The sequence below is a fragment of the Condylura cristata genome, unplaced genomic scaffold (assembly GCF_000260355.1).
Source record: "Condylura cristata isolate star-nosed mole 26May11 unplaced genomic scaffold, ConCri1.0 scaffold00005, whole genome shotgun sequence".
Classification (NCBI taxonomy): Eukaryota; Metazoa; Chordata; class Mammalia; order Eulipotyphla; family Talpidae; genus Condylura; species Condylura cristata.
This window is the reverse complement of record NW_004567106.1, coordinates 853995-876347: the sequence shown is the minus strand read 5'-3', so window position 1 is coordinate 876347 and position 22353 is coordinate 853995. Positions and strand designations below refer to the sequence as shown.

The 22353-nt window shown below is 38.7% G+C and overlaps 1 protein-coding gene across 6 annotated transcripts in view; it reads left to right on the top strand.

The window, feature by feature from the left end:
* The first annotated feature begins 1845 nt into the window (after positions 1 to 1845).
* The window catches only part of HECW1 (HECT, C2 and WW domain containing E3 ubiquitin protein ligase 1), a 426246-nt gene continuing 405738 nt past the window's right edge, over positions 1846 to 22353 (top strand). For 4 of the 6 annotated variants that reach the window (XM_012720822.1, XM_004676647.2, XM_012720820.1 and 1 more), the window contains exon 1: positions 1846 to 2145. In XM_012720822.1, coding sequence (XP_012576276.1) covers positions 2116 to 2145 — 30 coding nt within the window. In that variant the 5' untranslated portion in view covers positions 1846 to 2115. Of the gene's footprint in view, positions 2146 to 3132; positions 3557 to 22353 lie in introns of those variants that run through there. The other 2 variants (XM_012720821.1, XM_012720819.1) reach the window with 1 other exon arrangement.

Genomic DNA, 22353 nt, shown 5'->3' with positions numbered 1-22353 from the left:
GCAGTGAAACTGTGAGTAATAAGACAATATGAATGTGAAAGGTATAAACAAAAAGGGGCAGGTGTATATGCTGCCAGAGCACCTGACATAGGGAAGGTATTGTACTAGGATGTTCTTCATCTACTCAGCATGCTAGAATGTGAGACTTTGTGTAATTAGGCTCTCATAGATCTTGCTTTGACATAAGAAAAAAGCTCTACAGGAGAAATTATGCAAATGTCAGGATTATTGCTTTAAAAATCTTTATGTGAGGTATTCATTTGTCAAGTTATCTTCATGGTAGAATGAAGAAAAGTATTTCTAAGGTCAGGTTGATGCTGCATTTCTGAAAATGATGAGGTAAACATCTTGGCAAATCGTTGAAAGTGAAGAATTACCCTTTATTGTGGTTTCATTACGTTATCCTAATTTGGAAACTCTGGATGCTGGTTTGTGGCAGTTTCTGGTTGGAATCATTGTACATTAGTTAGAATCATTACACACTGGTTGCTTTGCTGTTTACTGATGCAGTATGCCCAAGTCTATTTCTGGAGGGTTTTCTTCTTGTGTAAAGGTGATAGTAAATTGAGTGTAGAATTTTCTACAGAAGTGTGTGCACAGCTTTCAGTATGGGTCCTTAGCTGGGGTGTGGGAAAGATTTGGAAGTCAGTGAGTTCACTTGAAGGGAGGTCTAATTGCCCCAGGTTAGGGGGACATGTCTGCCACGAAACATAGAGACGTGGGCACCTCCACTTCTAGTAGTCTGAGGTAAGGGAAAGACTGATGACTTGTACCTTCCTGGAGACAGGAGCACACTTGGTGAAGCTGTTTTCAGATCTTCCAGGATTTCCACTTTTGCGAAGTTCTGGTGGTGAGAGCAAAGTCATTGTCAAAAGGAATGTCAGTGGAATGAGAACCACTGAAAAGCAGCTCATCATATGGTGTTGAGATGGGAGGAGGGTAGGTATTGGCAGGCTTGTACTCCATTTTCTGTAAGAAGTCTTGCAGTCACTGCCAAGGCTTTTTATATTCTAGAGAAGGATTGTCTTTGGGGTATGGGAAAGAGACCCTTTCAGTATGTGGAAAACCTCTCAACGTGATAAGAAATAAGTGCACATTGTAAGGAATGCATTTAGGTGAGGAGATTACTTACTCTTACTATGGAGATTATGTGTAAAAAAAAAAACACATTACATATGAACACACACAGGCCAAATACCCACCCAAGTCCAGGTAGACTTATATGCACGAAGCAGTCAACAACCAACAGTCACCAATATTCCACTCTCTGCATCTTCTTTGATTGCATGGAGGAGTTTAGCATTTGCTTAATTCCAGTTCTAGCACTGACACTGAGGGCAATTTAATAAAAAATTCAGTTTGAAAGCTAAAATCGCACAACAATAGATTTTCAGAAGGGATCTTCATTCTTTGCATCTGTGGTTGTTTTTTGTATTTGCGGTGAAAATACTGGACGGTGCCTAAACATGTGTGAGTATTCATAATTGTCTCTAATGTAGGTGAGGAAAAAGTGTCTAAGATAGAGGCTAGGAACAGTTGGCATAGGATCCGTGCCTGGGCAGTCTGTATCACATCATTCTTGAACACACTGCACATACACAAAAGAGCGGATGGGCCAGAGCTGGTGCTGGATATACCAAGTATGATTGAGGGTATTGGAAGGATGGAGCCGGCGGTAACAGGAATCAATATATATTTACGGCGGGCGGGGGAGGGGGGTGCGCGCGAGGGCTGCAAGGCGGGGCAGCTCTAATGAGAGCAAGCCCGGCTTGTGGTTGGTTCAGGAGTCTGGTACCCACACAGGAGCAGGCAGGGAGGGAGGGGATGCGGGCGGGAGGAGCGGTGAAGTGTGCCGCTTTACCGTGCATCAGGCGCTGTTGTTGGAACCGGGATACCGCGCGTCTCTGACCCAGAGGCCCTGACCTCGCGCACAACTCACGGAACGGCGGGCGCCCCTCCGCCCTGGCTGTGGTCTTGGCTGCTCACCTGGGGCACCCGCATCTGGAACGCCACGAGGGCTAGCGGGTGTCCCAGTCCCCCGGCAGGTCGCCGGCGCCTGGCTCGCCATGCGTGGCACGTGCGCCCCCCGGCTTTAACCTGTGTGCTGACGGGAGTATGATCTGTGCCCAGGCTGGGGCTGCCAAGGTAAGCTGGCTTCGCGCTGAGACTGCCCGCCGCCCCTTCCCCCGCCCTTCCCTGGGCGACTTCCCCGAAGCTATTGAGGCCCCAGAAGCGCCCTCCCTCCCCAGGGCCTGGGATCCACCCTCCTCCCCACCCTCTTGCTTCTCCCGCGAGGTTCAATTGTCAGCTTGGGGTGCGCCACCCCCCTGCAGGGCAGGCATCCCCGGCGGCGACCCTGTCTCGGAGACAGCAGACACACCCGGTCCTCCTACGAAGCACAGAAAGAAACAAAGAAGACCCCAAGCGGGTTTGCGGCGCCTCCCCCGCGCCCAAGCGCCCTCCCAGTGGCGAGGAAGTGTCTGGGGAGGAGGTGGAGAGACCTACGTAATCCCCCCACCCAGCCCACACCCACCCCTTGTGAGCCAAATCTCCGGATTTGGGCTTTGCGTTGGGTTCCTTTCAGACCATTGTGCCCGGTGCAATGCCTGTGGTTAGCAGGGTGAGCGCCCACAGCTACCCCCTCCCCCACGAATTCGCGGGGGCTCGCTTAGGGGGCACGTGGCAGGTCCGGCCGTCGCTTACTGGGCGCTGTCAGGTGGGGTGCAGGCACACTGTAGTGCCCTTCCAGCGCCTCCCTTACCCTGGTGGGCTGCGCTATTCAGCCTGACCTACCACCTGAATTTTAGTGGGAACAGCTGTCATGTCGCCTACAGTGTTGCTACCTGCACACAGGCAGGGAAGGAGCCAAGTGTCCCATCCATTTTTGACTGGGGGTGCCTTTCCTCTTACCCCTACATCCCCGGGCCTTGGCAATGCAGCAAAATTCAAACAATGTGGTCCCTCCATCCTCCCCTCCTCCAGTGCCTTCTGATTGTTTGCCGATTTGATGTCTTGGCCACTTGGCATATTGCTGAGTGTGGGTTCCTGATCTATCTTGTACACAGAGGTTGGGCACCATAACTTCTCTGCTGAATTTCTGCGCGTGGGGGGAGCTGGCAGAGGCACAAGCTGCAGAGAAGCTGAGCTTCCTATGGGTACGACACTGCACGCCCAAGTCTGCGTTGGACTGACACTAGATAATATGTGGGATTATCCTAGTTGCAGGAGATATTATTGGCGTTTCTGTAGTTTAGTGCTTACTTCACTTAGCTCTGCAGTGGTGCAATCCTCTCCTTGTTTTTATTTTTTCTCTTTGGAAAAATTGCAAAACAGTATTTAACAGAAATGGATACAGTAACAGCAGCATAGTTAAAAGATTCAGGGAGGCATCTTCCCTCATTTCCTGGGATATAAAAGATTTAGTAGGGCATGTGCCCTACTGGAAGAGGCGAGCTTTTAAAGACCCCGGCAGCGTCCTGGTGCGAGGTGTCTCAAAGCAGGTGGCCAGATCTGCAGTTCTCATCAGTGGTCTCTCTCTACGGCTGTGGCTACTACGGTAATTTGTTCTAGATTTGGGGACTCAATTTGAATATGTGTATTTTCTACTAAGAAGGGATTAGAGTGCAGATGCCTTCTCTGGTATGACTGTGTGTGCCTGTGAGAAAAATAGTGTGGTAAAGTTCCTTTTTGCCCCTTCTATGTGTTTGCTGCCTCCTCTGGAATGTAGCATTGGGAAACTGGAGTGATACTTTAATTCCTAGACCTATAGGCAAATTGGGTTTTAGAGTATGTCATTTAACAAACTGTGTTCTCACTAATTTTGGAATCTCAGTCTGGAGGGGTTGGCAGTTTTGTGAAATGAGAGTATTTGTTTTGTCTCGGGTAGTTATTTCATGAAGGCACATTGCCTAACTTTATCCCAACAGTGACATTATTGACTTGGTAGGGAGACCTCGTCCTGAGCCAGAACAGCCTATCTATGCATCAGTCTGGGTGGACTGCAGCTACTGGTATTTGTGTATGAATCATCATTTGACTGATTCCTTATACTCTTCTGACTTTAAAGACCATTTTTTTAAAAAAAGATCACTTTAAGATTTATCTTCAATGATGTTTGTATCAATGGATATATGATTATTAATATAGCAAGTATAAAGGGGCCAGGTGTGATTGATCATGGGTTCTTTTTGTTAAGTGAGTTAAGTTGAACCAGCTGAGTGTTGTGGTTCTGACCTGTGGTTCATAACTCAAACTATATAAACAAAGCCAGGATTCAATACAGAACTTGTAGTATAATTTGATGTGTGCAGTTTTTTTAAGGCTCTGTACCTGCATTTTTTCTTTAAGTGAAGTCAGCCAATAACTCAAACAGGTAATTTTTTAGTCTTTTATTTCCAAAGATTTCATAGGTATTGGGGGACAGAGAAGAATGTTGAATTAACTACATAGCAGATTTTCAACCCTTAGTTGCACATTAATTCAAGACATATCTTTTGTGGATATTGCAAATGTAGCTTATTTTCCATAATTGATTTTTGTTTGTTTTAAATATAAGATTCTAGGTAACTGATTCTACATAGCCACCTGGTAATAGCCTCAGGCTTGCTTTTTCTGATACAATTTATATTGCTTTTCAAAGTTGCTAGCACTGTGCTTGTTAGAAAAATGAATGAGTCAACTCTAAACAGGCAAGCAAAGTATTTTCCTGTGTTTGTAGTAGTTGTTATAATTTAAGGATAATTGAGGTGTTTGTCCATTGACTTATGGTTATCCACACAATTTTCCACAGCAGTGTGCTCATTTTTGTAAAGCTAAGATCGAAATAATATCCTGGAGTAACAGTACCTGGCAGGTGTAATGAATCACTTCCTCTAGTTTCTCTCAGCCTTTTTGTAGAACACTAAGGCAGCATTTACCATATTACAATTATGAATGTACCACAACCTCCTTGTCTTAACACACACTGTGAGTATACTGAGGACAAGGATAGTGTTAAATTCCTCTCTCATCTCTCCAGTCCTTTTTTCAGGACATAGTATGATCCTAGGAATGTGGATTGAGTAGATTTTGTGTCATAAACAGTGTCCTTTACTTTTTTAGGCAGGAAGTAGGTGGCAATTCTTTCCTTCGTAGTCAATGGTTGAATCAGAGAGGTTATGTAAGACACTGAAATAAGCCAGTGAGCCAGGACTCAAACCAGGCTTTCTACCATGCTCCGTTGGGAGAAGCTCCATCCTGTCCTCAGTAGCATACACTGAAGACAGCAAAAGCTATTCAGAAGTTCAAAAGTTGCGCTTGGTTGGGTTCTCAGTTGTTTACTTGAATGACTTGTGTTGTCCATTTCACAAAACGGATCCGCTAACTCTTTGCCCTGTCTTGCTGTGCCCTTACAAGGAGGCTTCTTTGGCCTAATCTCTTTTCCCTAGACTGCACTTACACAGAAGGGCTGAACACCTCTGTTGTCTACCTCCTCTCCAACTCTGGGTTTCCACATGCAGCATTTGATAGTGGACATGTCTAGAGAGTGACACTGTCTAGATCACATTTAACCATAATAAGCTCTGTTTCTGAGATGAACTAGCAGTTAAACCAGAAGTAACATGGTCATTACAGAGCCAGCCCAGCCTGAATGGGTCTCTCAGCTGCAGATTTCTGTGCTAACAGTTTGCTTACTGAGAGATCCCAACTTCTCTCTCAGTATTTCCTGTCTTTTCATTCTGAAAAGCAGGACAGGTTACCTTTAGTAAAGAGGATATTCAGTACCTATGTGCCTTTTCTGTAGTACATTCCCGGATGTGTGTGGCGTTTAAGGACTTTTAGAAAAACGGAATGAATGTTCAGTGTGGTGTTTTTCAAGCCACTTATCCTTTCTGAGGTTTAGTTTCCTCTTCTCAAACCAGGTAACCCCAAGGGTCACTTCTAACATCATGATTCTGTGATTGTTGGTTCTATTGAGCAGTGGGAAAATGAAAGGTACTTATAATTTAACTTTGCAGTATGTTTAATGGAAATACGTAAGGCTAACCCTCTATTAGCACTATTCTCTGTAAATATTTATAGTAGTTATTTTTTATTTGTAAAAGTAGATTTACAGTATCAAAGTAAAAGTTTTGTGGTATTTTTTCTTCCGAGCTGGCAGCTCAGTAGTGGGAAAACACATACTCCCTAACTCCTAATCAAAATGTTTAAAATGTGAGTGTTTGCTAGTCAGAGTTCTAAGACCTATTATAAAGCATTTCTGCTCTGATGAGTATGTTTCATAGATGAATAAAACTTGTAGTCAAAAGTGGGCCCTGAGATTCATCCAACAATTTTCTTTCTGTTTCTTTCTGATTCCTCACTTGTTCTGGTAGTGTTTTTTGCACCCAGCTCGGCTCTACTGACCTTCCATCATATCCAGAAGCCACATGGCTCTAGTAACCCCTTAACCTGCCCTGCAAATTGAGAGCCCTAAAGCTTCCTACTTGTCTCACCCTTTCCTATTTTCTTCATGGGCATTGCTTCTCAAGTTCAGGCAGAACAGCTCATCTGATGACTGTTTATAGTATACATGTGTTCTCGTGGGCTTTCTGACTTCTAGACAACTGCATCTTAAAGTCTCCTTACATACTTTAAGAAACAAAACGACCTATCAGTGATTTATATACCTTATACCATAAGTATAGATATGCGAGAACTTGCAGATGTCATGTTCTGTGACAGAGGCACTGAAGAAGAAATGATGAAATCATTGTTGTAGGATGACAATAAACTCATTGATTAATGGCAAGATATCACATAAAGCATTAAGCTCCTATCCAGGTCATTTCTGGATTCCATAGCAACAAGTGGTGTACACTGTTCATACTATTAAATTGGAACCCATACTTTTCTTGATTTATTGGCCCAAAGGTTTTTGTGCACAGAGTACTGATACAGGAAACAGTGTATAGATGGATTCTCTGGTGTTATCAGGCATTTACTGGCTTACAATTTTTTTTTTCACAATTCAGTGGCTAGAAAACTTGAGTTGGTGCTGAGGGTAGGGTGGGGAGGGGGAAGGTAGAGAGTGAACTGGAAAAAGGTACCATCTGTGCCCATTATGATGAATGTGATCCTGGAGATTTCATTTGGGGTCCCTTTTATATATTTAGTAGAGCAGATTTTCCCTTTCACACTTTCTAGATCTATTTGTATTGCACAGATGTTAGGGAAATAATGTGTGTGAAAGAAAAAAAAAAAGACCAAAATTCACAGCCATGGCCAGGGATTGTAATCCAATCACTTTGTCCTTTGTTTTTGCTTTTGGGGTTTAAGTCAAAGCAGTTTGAGAAGCAGAAATCTCAGTCTTTTACATTATTGCAACTCAATGATTCAGGTTAATCAAGGGAAAACAAGATAAAGAAATGATTATTAAGCACATTAGAACTTGCTTGCTTGCTGTCAGTTCCAGAACTAATGGAACCTTCAGTAATTCATCATCATCTTTCCTGTACTACACTGACCAGCTGAAAACCTGCAGGACACAATCAATAGATAATTGTCCTGAAAAGGACTTCATTTTTGCTTTATAGTTTCTCATAATGCCCTTACCATCAAAACTTGAAACTACTTAGTTCACACATTTCGCCTTCTACTTTATAAGTTATGTGTGAGGAAATGAGTTATTTGCAGTCGAGAGAAAAATACTTTTGAGAATTTTGTTGGTTTGTTATCCCCACCCTGCTCCCCCCAGTGGAGTCTCTGAGGACCTGAGGACCTGCGTGCAAAGGAGAATGTTCAGAACTTGCCCATGCACAAGTGCTGGCACCCTCACACTATGGCCCCCTACTCCAGAGCCCAACATTCAATGTTCTATTCCCACCTTTGAAACATTGTCTATATTGGTTTTCTCCTCTCTCCCTGTTTCTATCTGTAAAGGCACATTTTATTGTGTAGCATTTGATTTATATAAAGAATACATTTAACATATATGTAAATTATGAAGTCAACCAAAGACAAATGCCTGTCATGCAGTCCAAGGCACTAGCCTTTCCTTTGTGTACCTGCCTCATCTTACTTTCCTCCTGTCTGAACAGAGCACCTCAACTAGTCTCCTGTCACCACCGCTCAACTCCTGACTGTCCTCAGGATGGTCATGAGTGGGATCTATGCTTGGAGCACACAGTAGTTTCTGTGTCACAGAGCTGATGATCTTTCAGCAGTAGGTTACACTGTGGACCACTCCCTCTGTCTCTAGTCCTAGCTGCCAGGACACCACATTCCCTTGGCTTTCCTGCTGCTTCTCTGGCTCTTGCCTCAGTCTCTTAATAGGTCCAGAATTTTCATATCTCATGACCTCTACTGACTATTTACTGCAAAATGAATGGAATTTCTCCAAGTCTTGGCTCTTAGATCTCCTAGCTCCTTACTTGTCTTCCTGTCTTTGGTCTTTACACTGTCTTCATGCTAATGGTCCTGTGTTTATTTCACCAATCCTGACTGACCAATCCTGAATAAGCCATCACCAGCATCTCTCCTTAAAAGCAAGGTTATCTTTTATATAAGACAATCATGTTCTCTTGAAATTTGCAAAACAAAGCCCTGATATTCTTTCCCCAACCTGTTTCCACTCCTGTGTTCTTCATGTCTGTAAGGGGCAACTATGCCCTTCCAGTGGCTCAGACCATGTGTTTGGGGGGGGGGTTTCCTTTCTTTATGCAAACCAGGTTTTCATCAAATTACTCTTCGTTCCTGCTATCTCTTCTTCCACATGATCACCATGGTCTCTCAGGCTTTTGCACTCATCTTCTAACCAGTTGCCTGGTTTCATTGCCCATCTGTAGTCTATTTATACAGAAACCCAAATCATCTTTTAAAAATATGACATATCAATCATTCATTCAACAAATATTGACTAAATATCTATTCTGTGCCAAGCATTATTTTAGGTGCTAGCGTTTAATATGAACACAGCAGTGAACAGTCATAAATCCCTGTTATTTCTTGGCCCACAATCCTCCAATGGTCCAATGCAGCTCTGAACAAATTCCAGACTCCTTACTTGGGTCTCCATGCCTGGGTTTCCAGCTCCTCCTCACCACTCCTCCAACCCTCTGCTCACCAGGTCCCAGTCCCCAATGTCCTTGCTCTTCTAGAACATACTAGATATGCTTACATCTCACAGGCTGTTCCCCTGACCCTAGAATGTTTCCCTGCACCCTAAAAGCTTGCAACATTGGTTAATGGAATACCAAACCTTCAGAAAGGCTTGCTGTGACAATCTATTTTCCTGACCATGTAACATTGTTTTTTGTTTGTTTGTTTGTTTTTGTTTTTTTTCCACTTACCTGCTTTCTTTTTCTTCACACTACTTAGCAATACCTGACCTGTTATATATTTCCTTATTTAGCTATCTATCTTCTGTCTCCTCTTCTAACTTGTAAACTCCTCAGAGCAGGGGCCTGTTCATTTACCTGGGGCTTGGAATATAAGTAGACAATACCTTTTATGGGACAAAATAGGATTTGCTGGATCCTATTTTGTGTGGATGGTATTTTAGGTTTCTGGATCTTTTGAAAATACCCTATTTTCTTTCTTTCCTTGGGTTCTAGGTTGTTTCAGTTATTATGGCTTTAACATATATATTTAGGTCTGTTAATATGATGCCTCCATTATCTTTCATTTTTGTCTAGGCTGATATGTTATCCTGGATCTTCTTTGGGTTTCATATGAGTTTCAGTAGTGTTTGTTCCAGTTCTTTGAAAATGCTGCTGATATTTTTATGGGGGTTGTTTGGGTAGGATGGCCATTTTAATGATGTTGATTCTTCTAGTCCATGAGTAGGAAATATTTTTCTTTTCTATTTTTCTTCTATTTTTTTCAGCAACTTTTTATAGCTCCAGTTGTATAGATCTTTGATCTCCTTTTTAGGTTTACTTCTAGGTAATTTTTTTATTGTTGGTTTGGTTGTAAATGGGCTCACTTTCTTAGTTTCTCCCTCTTCTAGCTCACTGATTATATGCAGCTGATTTTTTTTTTAAAGATTATTTATTCATATAGAACTGGTGTACAGGCCAGAGGTGCAGAGGGTGAGAGGATTCACCAGAGACAGAGTGGGGAGCAGAACAGGCAGATCGACGAAGTACACTGCTGAGGGGAGCAGTGGGCGGGCCAGGAGAGGTCTGCCGCGCGCCATGTGGATCTCCTCCGGGGCAGGTGGGAATCAACTCATGTGGAAGTGGCTTAAGCCTCTCAGTGCTGTGCCTCAACCCGCTGCGCCACCAGGGAGGGCCCTATATGCAGCTGATTTTTATTTGTTGATTTTATATTCTGTTCTGCTGCTTTATTGAGCTGTTTTGAGTAGTTGTTATATGGAAACTTGGGGGTTCAAAATAATGATAGTTTTACTTTTTTCTTTCCCAATTTATATTCCTTTTATAACCTTTACTAGAGCTACTACTTCCAATAATATGTTGAATTGGAGTGGTAACAGTGTAATGAGACCTTAGCAGAAAAGCTTTTAGCTTTTTAACATTGAGAATGATATTAACTGTGAACTGCTTTTTTTGGAATCTATTTATATGAGCCTAAGTTTCTGATCTTTCTTTTTGTTGATATGGTCAACTGTATTGATTTATGTTTGGATGCTGAACTATCCTTGTGTCCCTGGTATTAATCCACTTGGTCATGTTGTGTTGGATTTGTTTGCTAGGATTTTATTGAAGACTTTTGAGTATAACATCATTAGGGACATTGGTCTATAGTTTTTTTTTTTTTGTACTTTCTTTGATTTTGGGATTAGGCTAATGTTGCCTCACAAAAAGTATTTGGAAATAGGGCCCTCGGTGGCACACAGGTTAAAATGCAGTACTATGAAGTTTCCATAGTTGCTTCAACATGAGTTCCATCCCCATCTATGGAGGTGACCCACATGGCACCATTCCCCCTCAGCAGTGTACCTCATCAATCTGCCTGTTCTGCTCCCTCCATTGTGTCTCTGGTGAAACCACTCACCACCCCTGCACCTGTGGCTTGTACCCCACTTCTTGCATGCATAAATAAATAAGGCTTTAAAAAAGCATTTAGAAGTATTCCTTCATTTAAAATTTTGGAAGAAATTGAGGAAACAATTCATTAGTTTGTCTTTGAAGGTTTGGTTGAGTTCTCTTGTGAAACCATCTAATCTGGTCTCTTGTTTCTTTGGGAGAATTTTGATTACTGTTTCAATTCCTTGCTGGAGATTGGTTTGTTCTGGCTTTCTCTTTCTTCCCTATTTAGACTTGGATTATTGCATAATTCTAAGAATTTGTCCATCTCATCTGGGCTTTTGGATTTTTTAGTGTATAAATATTCATTGTAGTCTCTGGATTTCTGCAGCAACCATTGTGATTGCTCCTCTTTTCATTTCTCTATCCTATTTATTTGTGATTTCTCCCTAACTATCTTGGTGAGCCTTTCTAGAGGTTTGTATCTTTTGTTTATTTTTTTCAAAACACCATATCATGTTTTGTTGATCTTTTGAACCTTGTTTTTAATTCTATTTCACTTCTGCTTTAATTTTTAAAAAATATTTCTGTTATTCTGGAATTTGGACTTGTTTGTTCTTTTTCTAATTCCTTGTGTTGTGAAAGAAGGTTGTTTATTTTAGTTCTTAACTTGGGGCTCTATTGCTATATATTTCCCTCTGAGCACTGCTTTTAGTGTATTCCACAAATTTTGGATATTTGTGTGCTTGTCCTCATTTGTTGTGAGGTATTTTAAAATTTGTTCTTTGAACTCTTCATTCACCCAGTGGTCTTTCAACAGTGTGTTGTTCAGTGAAAAGTTTGCATGCTTTATTTTGTTAGTTGATTTCTAGTTTGATATCTTTATGATCTGAAAAAAAATTCAAGCAGTATGATTTCAGTCTTTGTTAATTTGTTGATTTGTGTCTGTATGTGTGAGTGTGTTCTAGAGTGTGGTCTATGTTGGAAAATGTCCCATGTGCATTTGAAAGAAATGTATATTCTGATTTAGGGAGGTGCCATGTCATGTAAATGTTTATGAAGTCCATCCAGGATAATTCTCTACTGAAGGCTGTTATGTCCCTGTTTAATTTCTGTCCAGTTTATCTGCTCACTGGTGAGTGTGGGATGTTGAAGCAATACTTGGTGGGTCAAAGCATGTATAATTTAAGCTTCCAATTGCATCTGTTGTCTTGGAAAAACTTTTTCAAGATCTCTAGGATGAAAGCAAAGTACAATGATCAAAGTACAAACTCTGTATGGGGTCAAAAGGCTTGCAATGTCTGAGATTTAGTGGTTAAAGGTTTTGATTCAATAATAAAAAATATTTCCTGTTTCTCAGAATCATTCCAGAAGAGTGAAGCACTAGCATCCCAGTGTGCTAGTGGGAAGAGCACTACTGGCTGAGAAGAGGATAATTGGCTGTTTGTCAGTGTGCTGGATGGAGGGCTGGGGTCTTTGCCCCTGCCACACCTCCTGATAATAGTCTTTACGAGAACTTTCCTTTAGCCCAGCAATACCGTAGTCCTGAGTGCTCCTTTTCTTCCCCATGCCTTGGGTAATGGACCAAAAACTTTCCCACCAAACTCTAGTTAGATAAACTATGCACATTGTTCGCATATCCTTCTTTTTTAAAAACTAAAGTTCTATCCGCTAGATTCCTTCTTCCACTCTACAGGACTGTTCTTGTCTTCTTCCATAATTGCTCCCTTTTACCTTTCTACAAAGGATCTTTCAAGGCTTCTTCACCTTCTATATGCCCACCTCAACAGTACAAACATTATTCTCTTTTCTTGATTTTTCTGCTATAGCATTTCATAATTTTTACTTTATTAAATCCTGTATATATGTAGATCACTATCTATATATAGCACATGTGTCATATATACACACATGTGTATACACATATATGTATATACACTCATATATACATATATATGTGTATGTATATGAATTATCTAAAGCAAGGATGTACAAATTCAGGTTTAATCTTTTTGCAAAGTTTTATTAAAACATATTCACATCATTTCTATATTATCTATGCTGCAGTAACTGTACTGAGTAGTTAAGACAAAGATGATAGAGCCGGCCTCCCTGGTGGAGCAGCGGGTTAAAGCGCAGCACTAAGAAACTTAGGCCACTTTTGCATGAGTTCGATTCCCGACTGCCCCGGAGGAGATCCACATGGTGAGCAGACCTCTCCTGACCCACCCGCTGCTCCCCTCGGCGGTGTGCTTCGTCAATCTGCTTGTTCTGCTCCCCGCTCTGTCTCTGGTGAATCTTCACCCTCCGTATCTCTGGCCTGTACCCCAGTTCTATATGCATAAATAAATAAGAGGAAAAAAAGATGATAGAGCCCATGAAACCTAAAATATTTTTTAGCTGGCTCTTTAAGGAAAAGTTTGGTGACCCTCGTTCTTTATGAAATTTAATATATTAGAAAGATAACTTGAAAACAGAGAAATATATAAAAGATAGACTAATAAACCACTTGTATTGCAATGACTGGATGTGAGAATCATTGGCATCTTAATGTATTTCCTCTAATCACATTCATGTTACATTTTGAAATCACACCATAGTGCAGCATTTTCTGTTGACAAGCATGGGATGTTTTTCCTTGATATATACCTTTTGGTATTTTATATTTATATTATTTTAATTGGCTATATAATAGTATATATAGTAATCCGCATATATTTAAATATCCAGTACATGTAGATTCTTTATTGTGGCACTTTACTGAATATGTGACTCCTGAGCTGATAAGACCAAGATCTGATGTGTTTCTGTTACTTGACCAGCTCAAATATTCTTGCCTTTTCAGTCAAGTATCTGTTACTAGGAAGTATAGCTGAATTGTCCAATTTTGGTAAGAGGGGGGTGTGGGATAAATGGTAGCTATTAGAATTAGAAAATTGATGAATATAAATGCATATATAACATTTACTTCATTTCTAATTGCTTCCATAGAAAGATTCCCCAAAGTAGAACTGATTGTTCTTTAGGTAGTTTGAGGTTTCCTCAAACATAGTAAAACATTGCTTTTCAGAAAAGTTATGCCAATAAGTACAAGACACCAATAGACTATGAGGGTGCCAGTCTCCAATTTATTTACTGAGTACTAAGAATTAGCCATTCCAATTTTGCTCTTTTGTCAAGAGAGAAAGGGATACTGGAGGCTCTTTCAAGTAGTTGTGCTCAGGTAACTCCTCTGAGAAGGATGTACAGGAAAGGTGGTGTTTTCTGACTATAATAAAAAACAGGTTCAGTTAACAGACATCTTTTTCCCTTTGCCCTTCTGTTTCTCTCAGCCATATTGTGATCAAAGACTAAAAGCTGAAGGCTAAGATTTGGGACCTGGCATTATATGAGAGAAGTACCCGGATTTAGTGACGTCTCTGTGGCTAGGTGCAATCTCGTCCAGTGCTGTTCTCCCATTTTTTTTTTACCATGATTCATTGTTTAAAATGGTGCTCTTAATATTTCTCCATCAAAAGCTAGTTTGTCTTCATTTACTAAAAAGGACAGATCTTATCCCAAATAATTTTTCACTCAGTTGTTTTATCATCAAATGAGTCCTTCACTGTATCTGTTACATTAGAGATAGCAAATTTGTGATTTTCCAAAAAATAATTTCTTCCACTTTATGAGCTCTCTTTCTTCTGTATAAGAGATTTCCATGATCTCTCTCCTTTTAGAAGGAGAGCAATTACTATGCTCACATAGCTTTTTATTTATTCAATGTGATAATCATTTATATTTATTTTTTTCTTATGTTTAAATTAACAGAGTTTTTGCCAGTGGATATCTTTTCCACTATCTCCAAAACAAACAAAAAAATGTATACTGTGTTCTTTTATAGTTTTCCTATTCTTCCTTTCCTTGCCCTTCTTTCTTTTCCTTCTCCCTTCTTCCCTTTCTTTCTTGTAGGCTGGGGCTAGACATGCTTAGGGTATTAAGTCAAAGTAATACTAAGTAACTGTAGTCAAAAGAGTTTTCTTTATCTTGCTTTTGTCCTTAGTTAAACTGGATTTCGTTTTTCACTGTCAAGTGGTAAAATCAGATTGCTTATTTTCTTTTCTAAAAATAGACTTACTTTTTTTGTTGTTTTTTTAAAGATTTATTTATTTGTGCATACAGAACTGGGGTGCAGGTCAGAGGCTCAAGGGCGGTGAGAGGCTTCACCAGAGACAGAGTGGGGAGCAGAACAGGCAGATCTACGAAGTACACTGCTGAGGGGAGCAGCGGGCGGGCCAGGAGAGGTCCACCACGCCAGGTGGTCACCTCCGAGGCAGGCAGGAATCGAACTCATGTGGAAGTGGCTTTAGCTTCTCAGTGCTGTGCTTTGACCTGCTGCGCCACCAGGGAGGGCCCGACTTACACGTTTTTAAGTCAAAATGCATTTTAGTCATGTGTAAACATTTGGTTGAAAAGAATTTAGTTGAAGTTAGTAAGTGTTTTCTCTTTTGACCTAATGAAATCACAGTAACATTCATAGGTTTCTTAGTATTAGGCTTTAAATACATCCATCATGAACAATGTCTTTAAAGACATCCAACATGAACAATGAAGATTGTTTACCATTTTTGAGCTCTGTGCTGATTTAATGTTTAGCTTTTTACACATATGTAAGTGTATGCATAATACATACTGAAATACATACATGTTTATATATAGTGAAATTTATGTGAAGATACACACATATATAAAATGAAGTACATGCTGCATTTAAACATGTATATATACATTAATATATAGATAAATGAGATCTGCATGCATTGTATTATACTATGTATTTGAAACTAATGTCATGGTGATTAGTTTCTGTTCTTCAGATTTGACTTCATTTTTAAAATCTCTTTGAACTTTATGCCTTTTCAGGGTAAAATGGGTAAATTAATTAATTAATGTCAGTCTATTATTGGTGTATTTATAGCTTCTACTTGAGGCAAATAATCTTTTCCTAGAAAATTATAGTTGTCTAAATTCAAATTATTGACCATTACTCTTCAGTGAATTTTAAATTGCCTCCTAATTTCTGGTCTTAATTATTTTTAACAGATTACTTCTCTTCCCTCTGTCTATTCTCCTCTACCTTTCTTTATGTGATCTCTTTTCTCCTTCTATTCCTCTCTCTCATTTTAAAATATCATGAGTTTGAAATCTGTTAACTTTATTTTATATTTTTTAACTATAGTGATGACATTTATTTTATCTAGCATTTTCTTATATTTAATGTTTTGATCTTTGTCTCCATTTCTAATAATATATTTTAATGCTTCTTTAGATAAAATGTTAATATTAGTTTGATCTTATAGTAATAATTTTAAGCCTTTCTTTCTTGCTCCTTTTTAACCAAAATTTTTCTTATCAATAGGTAAACATATGTTGTCATATGTAGGAAAGAAGACACTGTGTGTCCATCTTTGGAAAATATAATTAGTTATATATCTCTCTGTAATGCATTAAAATTTATTTAAATTATGACCTTTATAGTCCACATTTCTTCTCATTCTTAAATGTTATGAATACATTTATTCTTAAGCATGAATGGAACAAATTTCTCATTCATAGATTGGAAGGAAAATCTACGTTTAAAAATGGCTATTTTCTGAGTTTTTCCACCTGTGGGGGATATTTTTCTCTCACTTTCATAGTGTTTTGACTGGTATTATCATATCATGAAATAAATTCTCTTTACGACACTGAGATATTATGATCTTCTACCTTTGAGTGTCATGAGGAAATCTGAGGATAACCTATATTTTAATCTTTGTGGGCAACCTGGGCAATTTTTTTTTGATGTTTGTGTTAAGAAAATTGAATACAGCATTTCACCAAAATACCTAGGCAGTCAAGTTTCTGTTGCTGTTTTTATTGGACTTCTGTTGCTGTTTTTACTGGAAACACAATGGACTTTTCTGATTTATGAATGCAGCACAAGAAAATCTTTCCCTGTGATATTTTTGTATATTGACTGTTCCTTTGTTATTGTTTTGTCCCCCTAGTTGTTAAAATTTGAGGAAAATATACAGATAATGTATGGAAAAAATGAGTGAGGACATAATTGAATAAAATATCCAAGGAAAAAGATGATGTTATCAATGTTTCTATATGACAACCTACAAGCTATGTTTGGTCATTATGATTCACAGATATTGGTCATTTTGCTTCACAGATAAGGATGCTGAGGTCCCACCATGTGAAGTCCCTTGAAAAGTTGGTATGACCATAGCTGGTTGGGGCATAGCTGGACATGTGGATCTATAAACTGAAAAAAGTTATATTTTCTCTTTTAAGAACTTAGAATGCCCCTGAAACAATACTATTGTTTAAAGATGGCTCAACTTGAGACTTCATCACCCCAAAGCTTTGTGAAAGCTGAGCAAATCCATTATTGACTCACCCTCAGCTCTTGGATTTTATGATGTTTTTTCTGCTTGGGCTACTTTTTGTATTTTTTAATCGCAATTTAGATTTTATATTTTCTCAAAGATCCAACTCAAATCTAGTTGCTTTACTGTACTTAACTACAGTATATATTCTACATATATTTAAAAAAAATTCTGAACATGATAAATCAAATAAGAGGCACACACATTTGGAGATTATTTTAATGGATTTGCATGTAACCTTTCTTTTTTAATGACTGCCATTTAAAAAATGTATTTTTGTTATACCTCTAAAGAGGTTTCAATAAACAAGCTTGTTCTATTTTCTAACTCTAAGAGTCAAAATAGAAGCCATTGTTCTTTGAGAGGCGATGTGAGAAAATGTTATTCTTCTCTGTAGTTGAAATTATGTTTTTCTGGTTGGGGATAGCCCAGTTGTGCAGGACTATTTGAATGCAGGGTGAAGACATCATTTCCTGTTTTATGCTTTCCCAGACCAATAGTCAATATAATCAATAACTTATTTGTGCTAATCATTAATTATCTTTTTATTGAAACCATGAGTTTTTGTTGTCCCCCCCCCACTCCAACTTGGTTTGTAAAATACAAAGTGCTCAAACACTGACAGTGAATTAATCATGAAGCACCAGGAATGGTTTTTCTTTTGGGAGACAGGAGTTTAAGGTCACTTTGGCGAAGTTCTTCAATCATGTCCTTTCCCCTATACTTCTTGTTCCTGAATTGTTTTTATAAAAAAATAACTTTTCTGTTTGCATGTGTACTTGCCTGCATAATATATTTACTACCCATAGACAAGCATCAGCTTCTTAATCTATGTCTATAGCATTAGCTTCTAAGTATACTGCACAATTAGGAAAGTCGTTTGTACCTTAATAAAAGACACTCTTAGAAGAAGTGGCCTGTTTATAGGAAAGTATTTTCCAATGTGCTTTCCTATACTACTTTAGGATAAAAAAATAATTTAATCTGTGTGTTTGTGTAGGGGGGCGGATTCTAAAGTAGGGGGTTACTAAAGTCAAATAAAATGGTTTGAACAAACAGAAGTAGGATTTTTCAGGCTCTGGCATGCTGTGTGTGGCTCAGACTCCACCAGGATAGGTTGTTTCCTTTGCTGAGCAGCTCTGATAGGAGCTGGATGTCCTGGATGGGCCTGGAAACCCCAGAGGATGCTACAGCTGCACCAGGAATTAATGGATGTAAGACACTTTTCCTGGAAAGAATATCTTTTAAAGAGTAAGTGTGTTTAGTGTTAAATACCATGTCAAAGCTCAGTATGGGTTGTTGCAAATCCAGTAACCAAGGTTAAGTGGGAACTTTGCTCAAATGTGGTCATGAGTTTGGCTTAGAAGTGTTCAAAAAGACTCCCTTCATAGTGTTTTAATATGTAAAATGTAGCTAGTAATGAACTTGTTTTGAATATGAAGTGATGAATCGGATGTATAGGATTTCTTAAAGTCTGTCAAAATTGTAAATTATGGCGATCTTGATATACAATCTAGCACCACCTCTAGACATGCTGTTTCTATAAAAGTTTTATATGCAAGTACAGTACTTAACAATAAGTATACAAGTCAGCATTAAAATAACATCACAAGTATAGCTTGTACGATAGTGCCTAACTAGAAGATAAAAGGTTGGGTAAATTAGATACCCACTCTTTCAGAGGTATTTATCTTTGTATGATAGGATTTTGGTTCCATATAGGGACCTTAATATTATATTGAAGATTAAGGATCTTTGCAATCTTTCTATTAAGTGAAATTTTAGCAAGCTGATTTGCCAAATTAACTAAATGTCTAGTTGACATTGTTCCTCACTATATTTCTTTGTATTAGAAGAGAAAGACCTTGGTTCAGACTATTAACAAATATAGAGTTAAAAGCTACCTGAAAGGATCTAACATCAGGCTTATCAAGTTCTTGTACGCAAACCTGAATTTATGTCAATCCACAGGCTTACATAAAACCCTGGTGTTATTTTGAATCCATCAACCCTAGACTTCCCTAGCCTTTCAAAAGAGGTTTATCTAAATCCTCTTTTTCGTGATTTTATCATCTGGCAAGTTGCGTCAAATATTTGGCTTGAACCTCTCCACGAACCATGTGGTAACAGAAAAATCAGGTCGATATATTTGCATAACTTTGTTAAATTCTTCAACACCCTAGGAGGGTACACAGTTACTTTAAGAAATTCTTTAACTGTGACTTGCAATTAGACTTTAGTGCGAAGAACTTAAGATGCAATTTCTCTGGATCCTCAGATGGTTTAACTTTAAATGAGAATGTTTATTTCAGAGGTGGTAGCTCAGAAAAATGAGGATGATTCAGTAAGAAACTGGGAGAGCTGTGTTCCTGACAGGTGCTGAATGGCACAGAGGAGGATAAAGATGACTGTGGAGGTGAGCCTCTGCGCATGGTTGTGGCAAATCTTCTTGGCACAGCAAGCAGTGGAGAGGGAGAGGATTCAGATACTGTTTCTCAATTTATGTCTGCCTCAGTTAAGTAAAAAATATATTTTGCAGAGGAGCAATTTTAGACTGTTGGTAATGTTTGGAGTTCTCCAGATGCCAATAGAAATAGACTTTCCCTCCAATGTTAGCTTTTCAGTGTCATGGTTGTCCAATTCACTTGTAATAAAAGCAAGTTTGGAGAGTTCAAAGGCTCCTTATAATGGCCATTCTAAATTACATTAGTTAATTCAGTCCATTTAGTTAGAAATGTGCATGTGGAAGGTCCATGGTTCTGAAACATTAAGCCAGCAAGGATTCTTCAAGGCGGAACACCCTCAAAACACTTAGATTACTTGTGATCCCATTTTCTTATTAGACTCAGGAATTTTCCACACAGCCTGTTCCTCTGAAGTAATTCCTATCTCCCAAAGGAGATTAGGTAGAAGGTCAACATGAATTTTGCACAATTTCCAATAAAAATAAAACAAAGCAAAACCTGTTTTCTACCAGGTTAACGCCAATCCAAGTTCTCACACAGATGTAAGGGAATTGCCTGCTCCATACAATTAGAAGTACAAAATAACACCATGATATAGCTCTTCTCAGAACTTTCAGGCTGAGTGCAACTTTGTAGCTCATGGACAAATAGCAAGAATCCTAGGCTGAGGATCCATCCTTAATGGATGCAATCAATGGCCAGCCCCGCTCTAATGAGAGCCACTTGAATTTAGAGGATCTGACCAAGACTGGCACATGTCCAATGTGATACTGCAAACCCTTAAAGGAATAGCACATGTGCACAGGTGGTAACCCCAAATAAATAATTCCTTACACACATAAAGGAGAAAAAAATTTGAATAATGAGGGAGATCAAGATCAGACTGAGGATCTTGATCCAGGTAAAGACCAAAAGCCTGAAATCTAGGGCCAGTGAAAAAGCAGTGAATTCACACAGCTTTCTGGATGCCACACCTGATTGTCCACCAGCCTTATGAGTTATCAGGAATCTATCTCTAGATTCCAACATGGGAATCCCATATGCTGTGCCCGAAATATATTGACCTAAAAGAGAAAGCAATCAGCTATTTACAAACAAAATGTATTTTTCAGAAACAGCAAAAAGATCAAATTGGACTATATCATTAGGGAAAATTTAGAAAGCTTTTTTTTATATCACTATATGAATATACATCCATATACATACACACATTAACATTTAGTAACTCTTATCCCCCATAATTTTTACGATGACATCTCCAAATAATTAAAGATTATTTTGACACATTTTGCTGTTAACTAATACAAATATACTGATTTATTTAACCAAACTCCTATTGTTGGGTTAGGTTCTTACAATTTTCAGTTTCAATAATGATGACATTATTTTCCTTGTTTATATACCCATGTACACATTTGTTATTGTGTTTTAACACTTCCTGTGTTGTTGTATACTTCCTGTGTTATAAATTATGTTACCTTCTGTCTTCTTTCCCTTAATATATTGTTTCAGAGGTTCATTCGTAACATCTATCAGTACTTCCTCTTTAGGGTATAAATATAGGAGAGGAATTTTAGGGTCATATTTTCATTCCATGTTTAATTTTTTGAGAAATACTGGCATTAATAAGAGATTTTTATTTTTCAACAGTATTGGGTTTATAGGAAAATTCAGAAGATAATAGAATTCCCAGATACTTCATTCCCAGTGTCCCTTAATAGTACCTCATATATTAATATGGTACATTTGTTAAATCCATGAATGAATACTTATCTATTATTATTGATTGAAGTTCATGCTTTTGTATTTTATTAATTTTTACCTAATATATTTTTGTTTTTCCATGATTCTAGCCAGGAAAGGAATTACATTAGTCCTATGTCCTGTGATAATTTCTCAGACTTTCCTTAAATTTGATGACCTTTATGGTTTTGAGAACTAACTTTCAGGTATTTAAAAAGTTTTTTTTTTTCTTTTTTTCTTTCTTTTTTTTTTTTTTTTAGGTATCATTGATTTACAAGACTATATATGAGTTAGAAGCATAGGGTCACACCCTTCAGTTGGAAGTGACCACACTACCACCACAACCATAGCTCTCATAGTCCTCCGCCACAACAGTCCATTGTGCCCCTTGGGGCCAGGTATTTGTGGTTTGCCCCTCTCTTGGGCTAATTTTCTGATGTTTATATTGGAGTTATGTGTTTTTAGGAGAAGCCATTATCATTGCATCATGTCAAGCATACTCACAATCATTGTGACTTGATAATCTTGATCTTCTGACTGAGGCGGTAATTTTCAGGTTACGAAAATGTAAAATTTCCTCTTTTTACCACCATTCCCCTACCCTGTGTACCCAACCTCCAGTTTCATGGAACTGTCTCTATGCACAATTTATTCTTAAGAAGTGGGGACTATGCTTCATCTCACCACGGGGCAAGTATCTATATAATCTTTGGGCATTCTTCTTCAAGGTAGATTTGTCTTCTCTGCTCTTACCAGGTTATTCAATCACTTGTTTATGTCAGT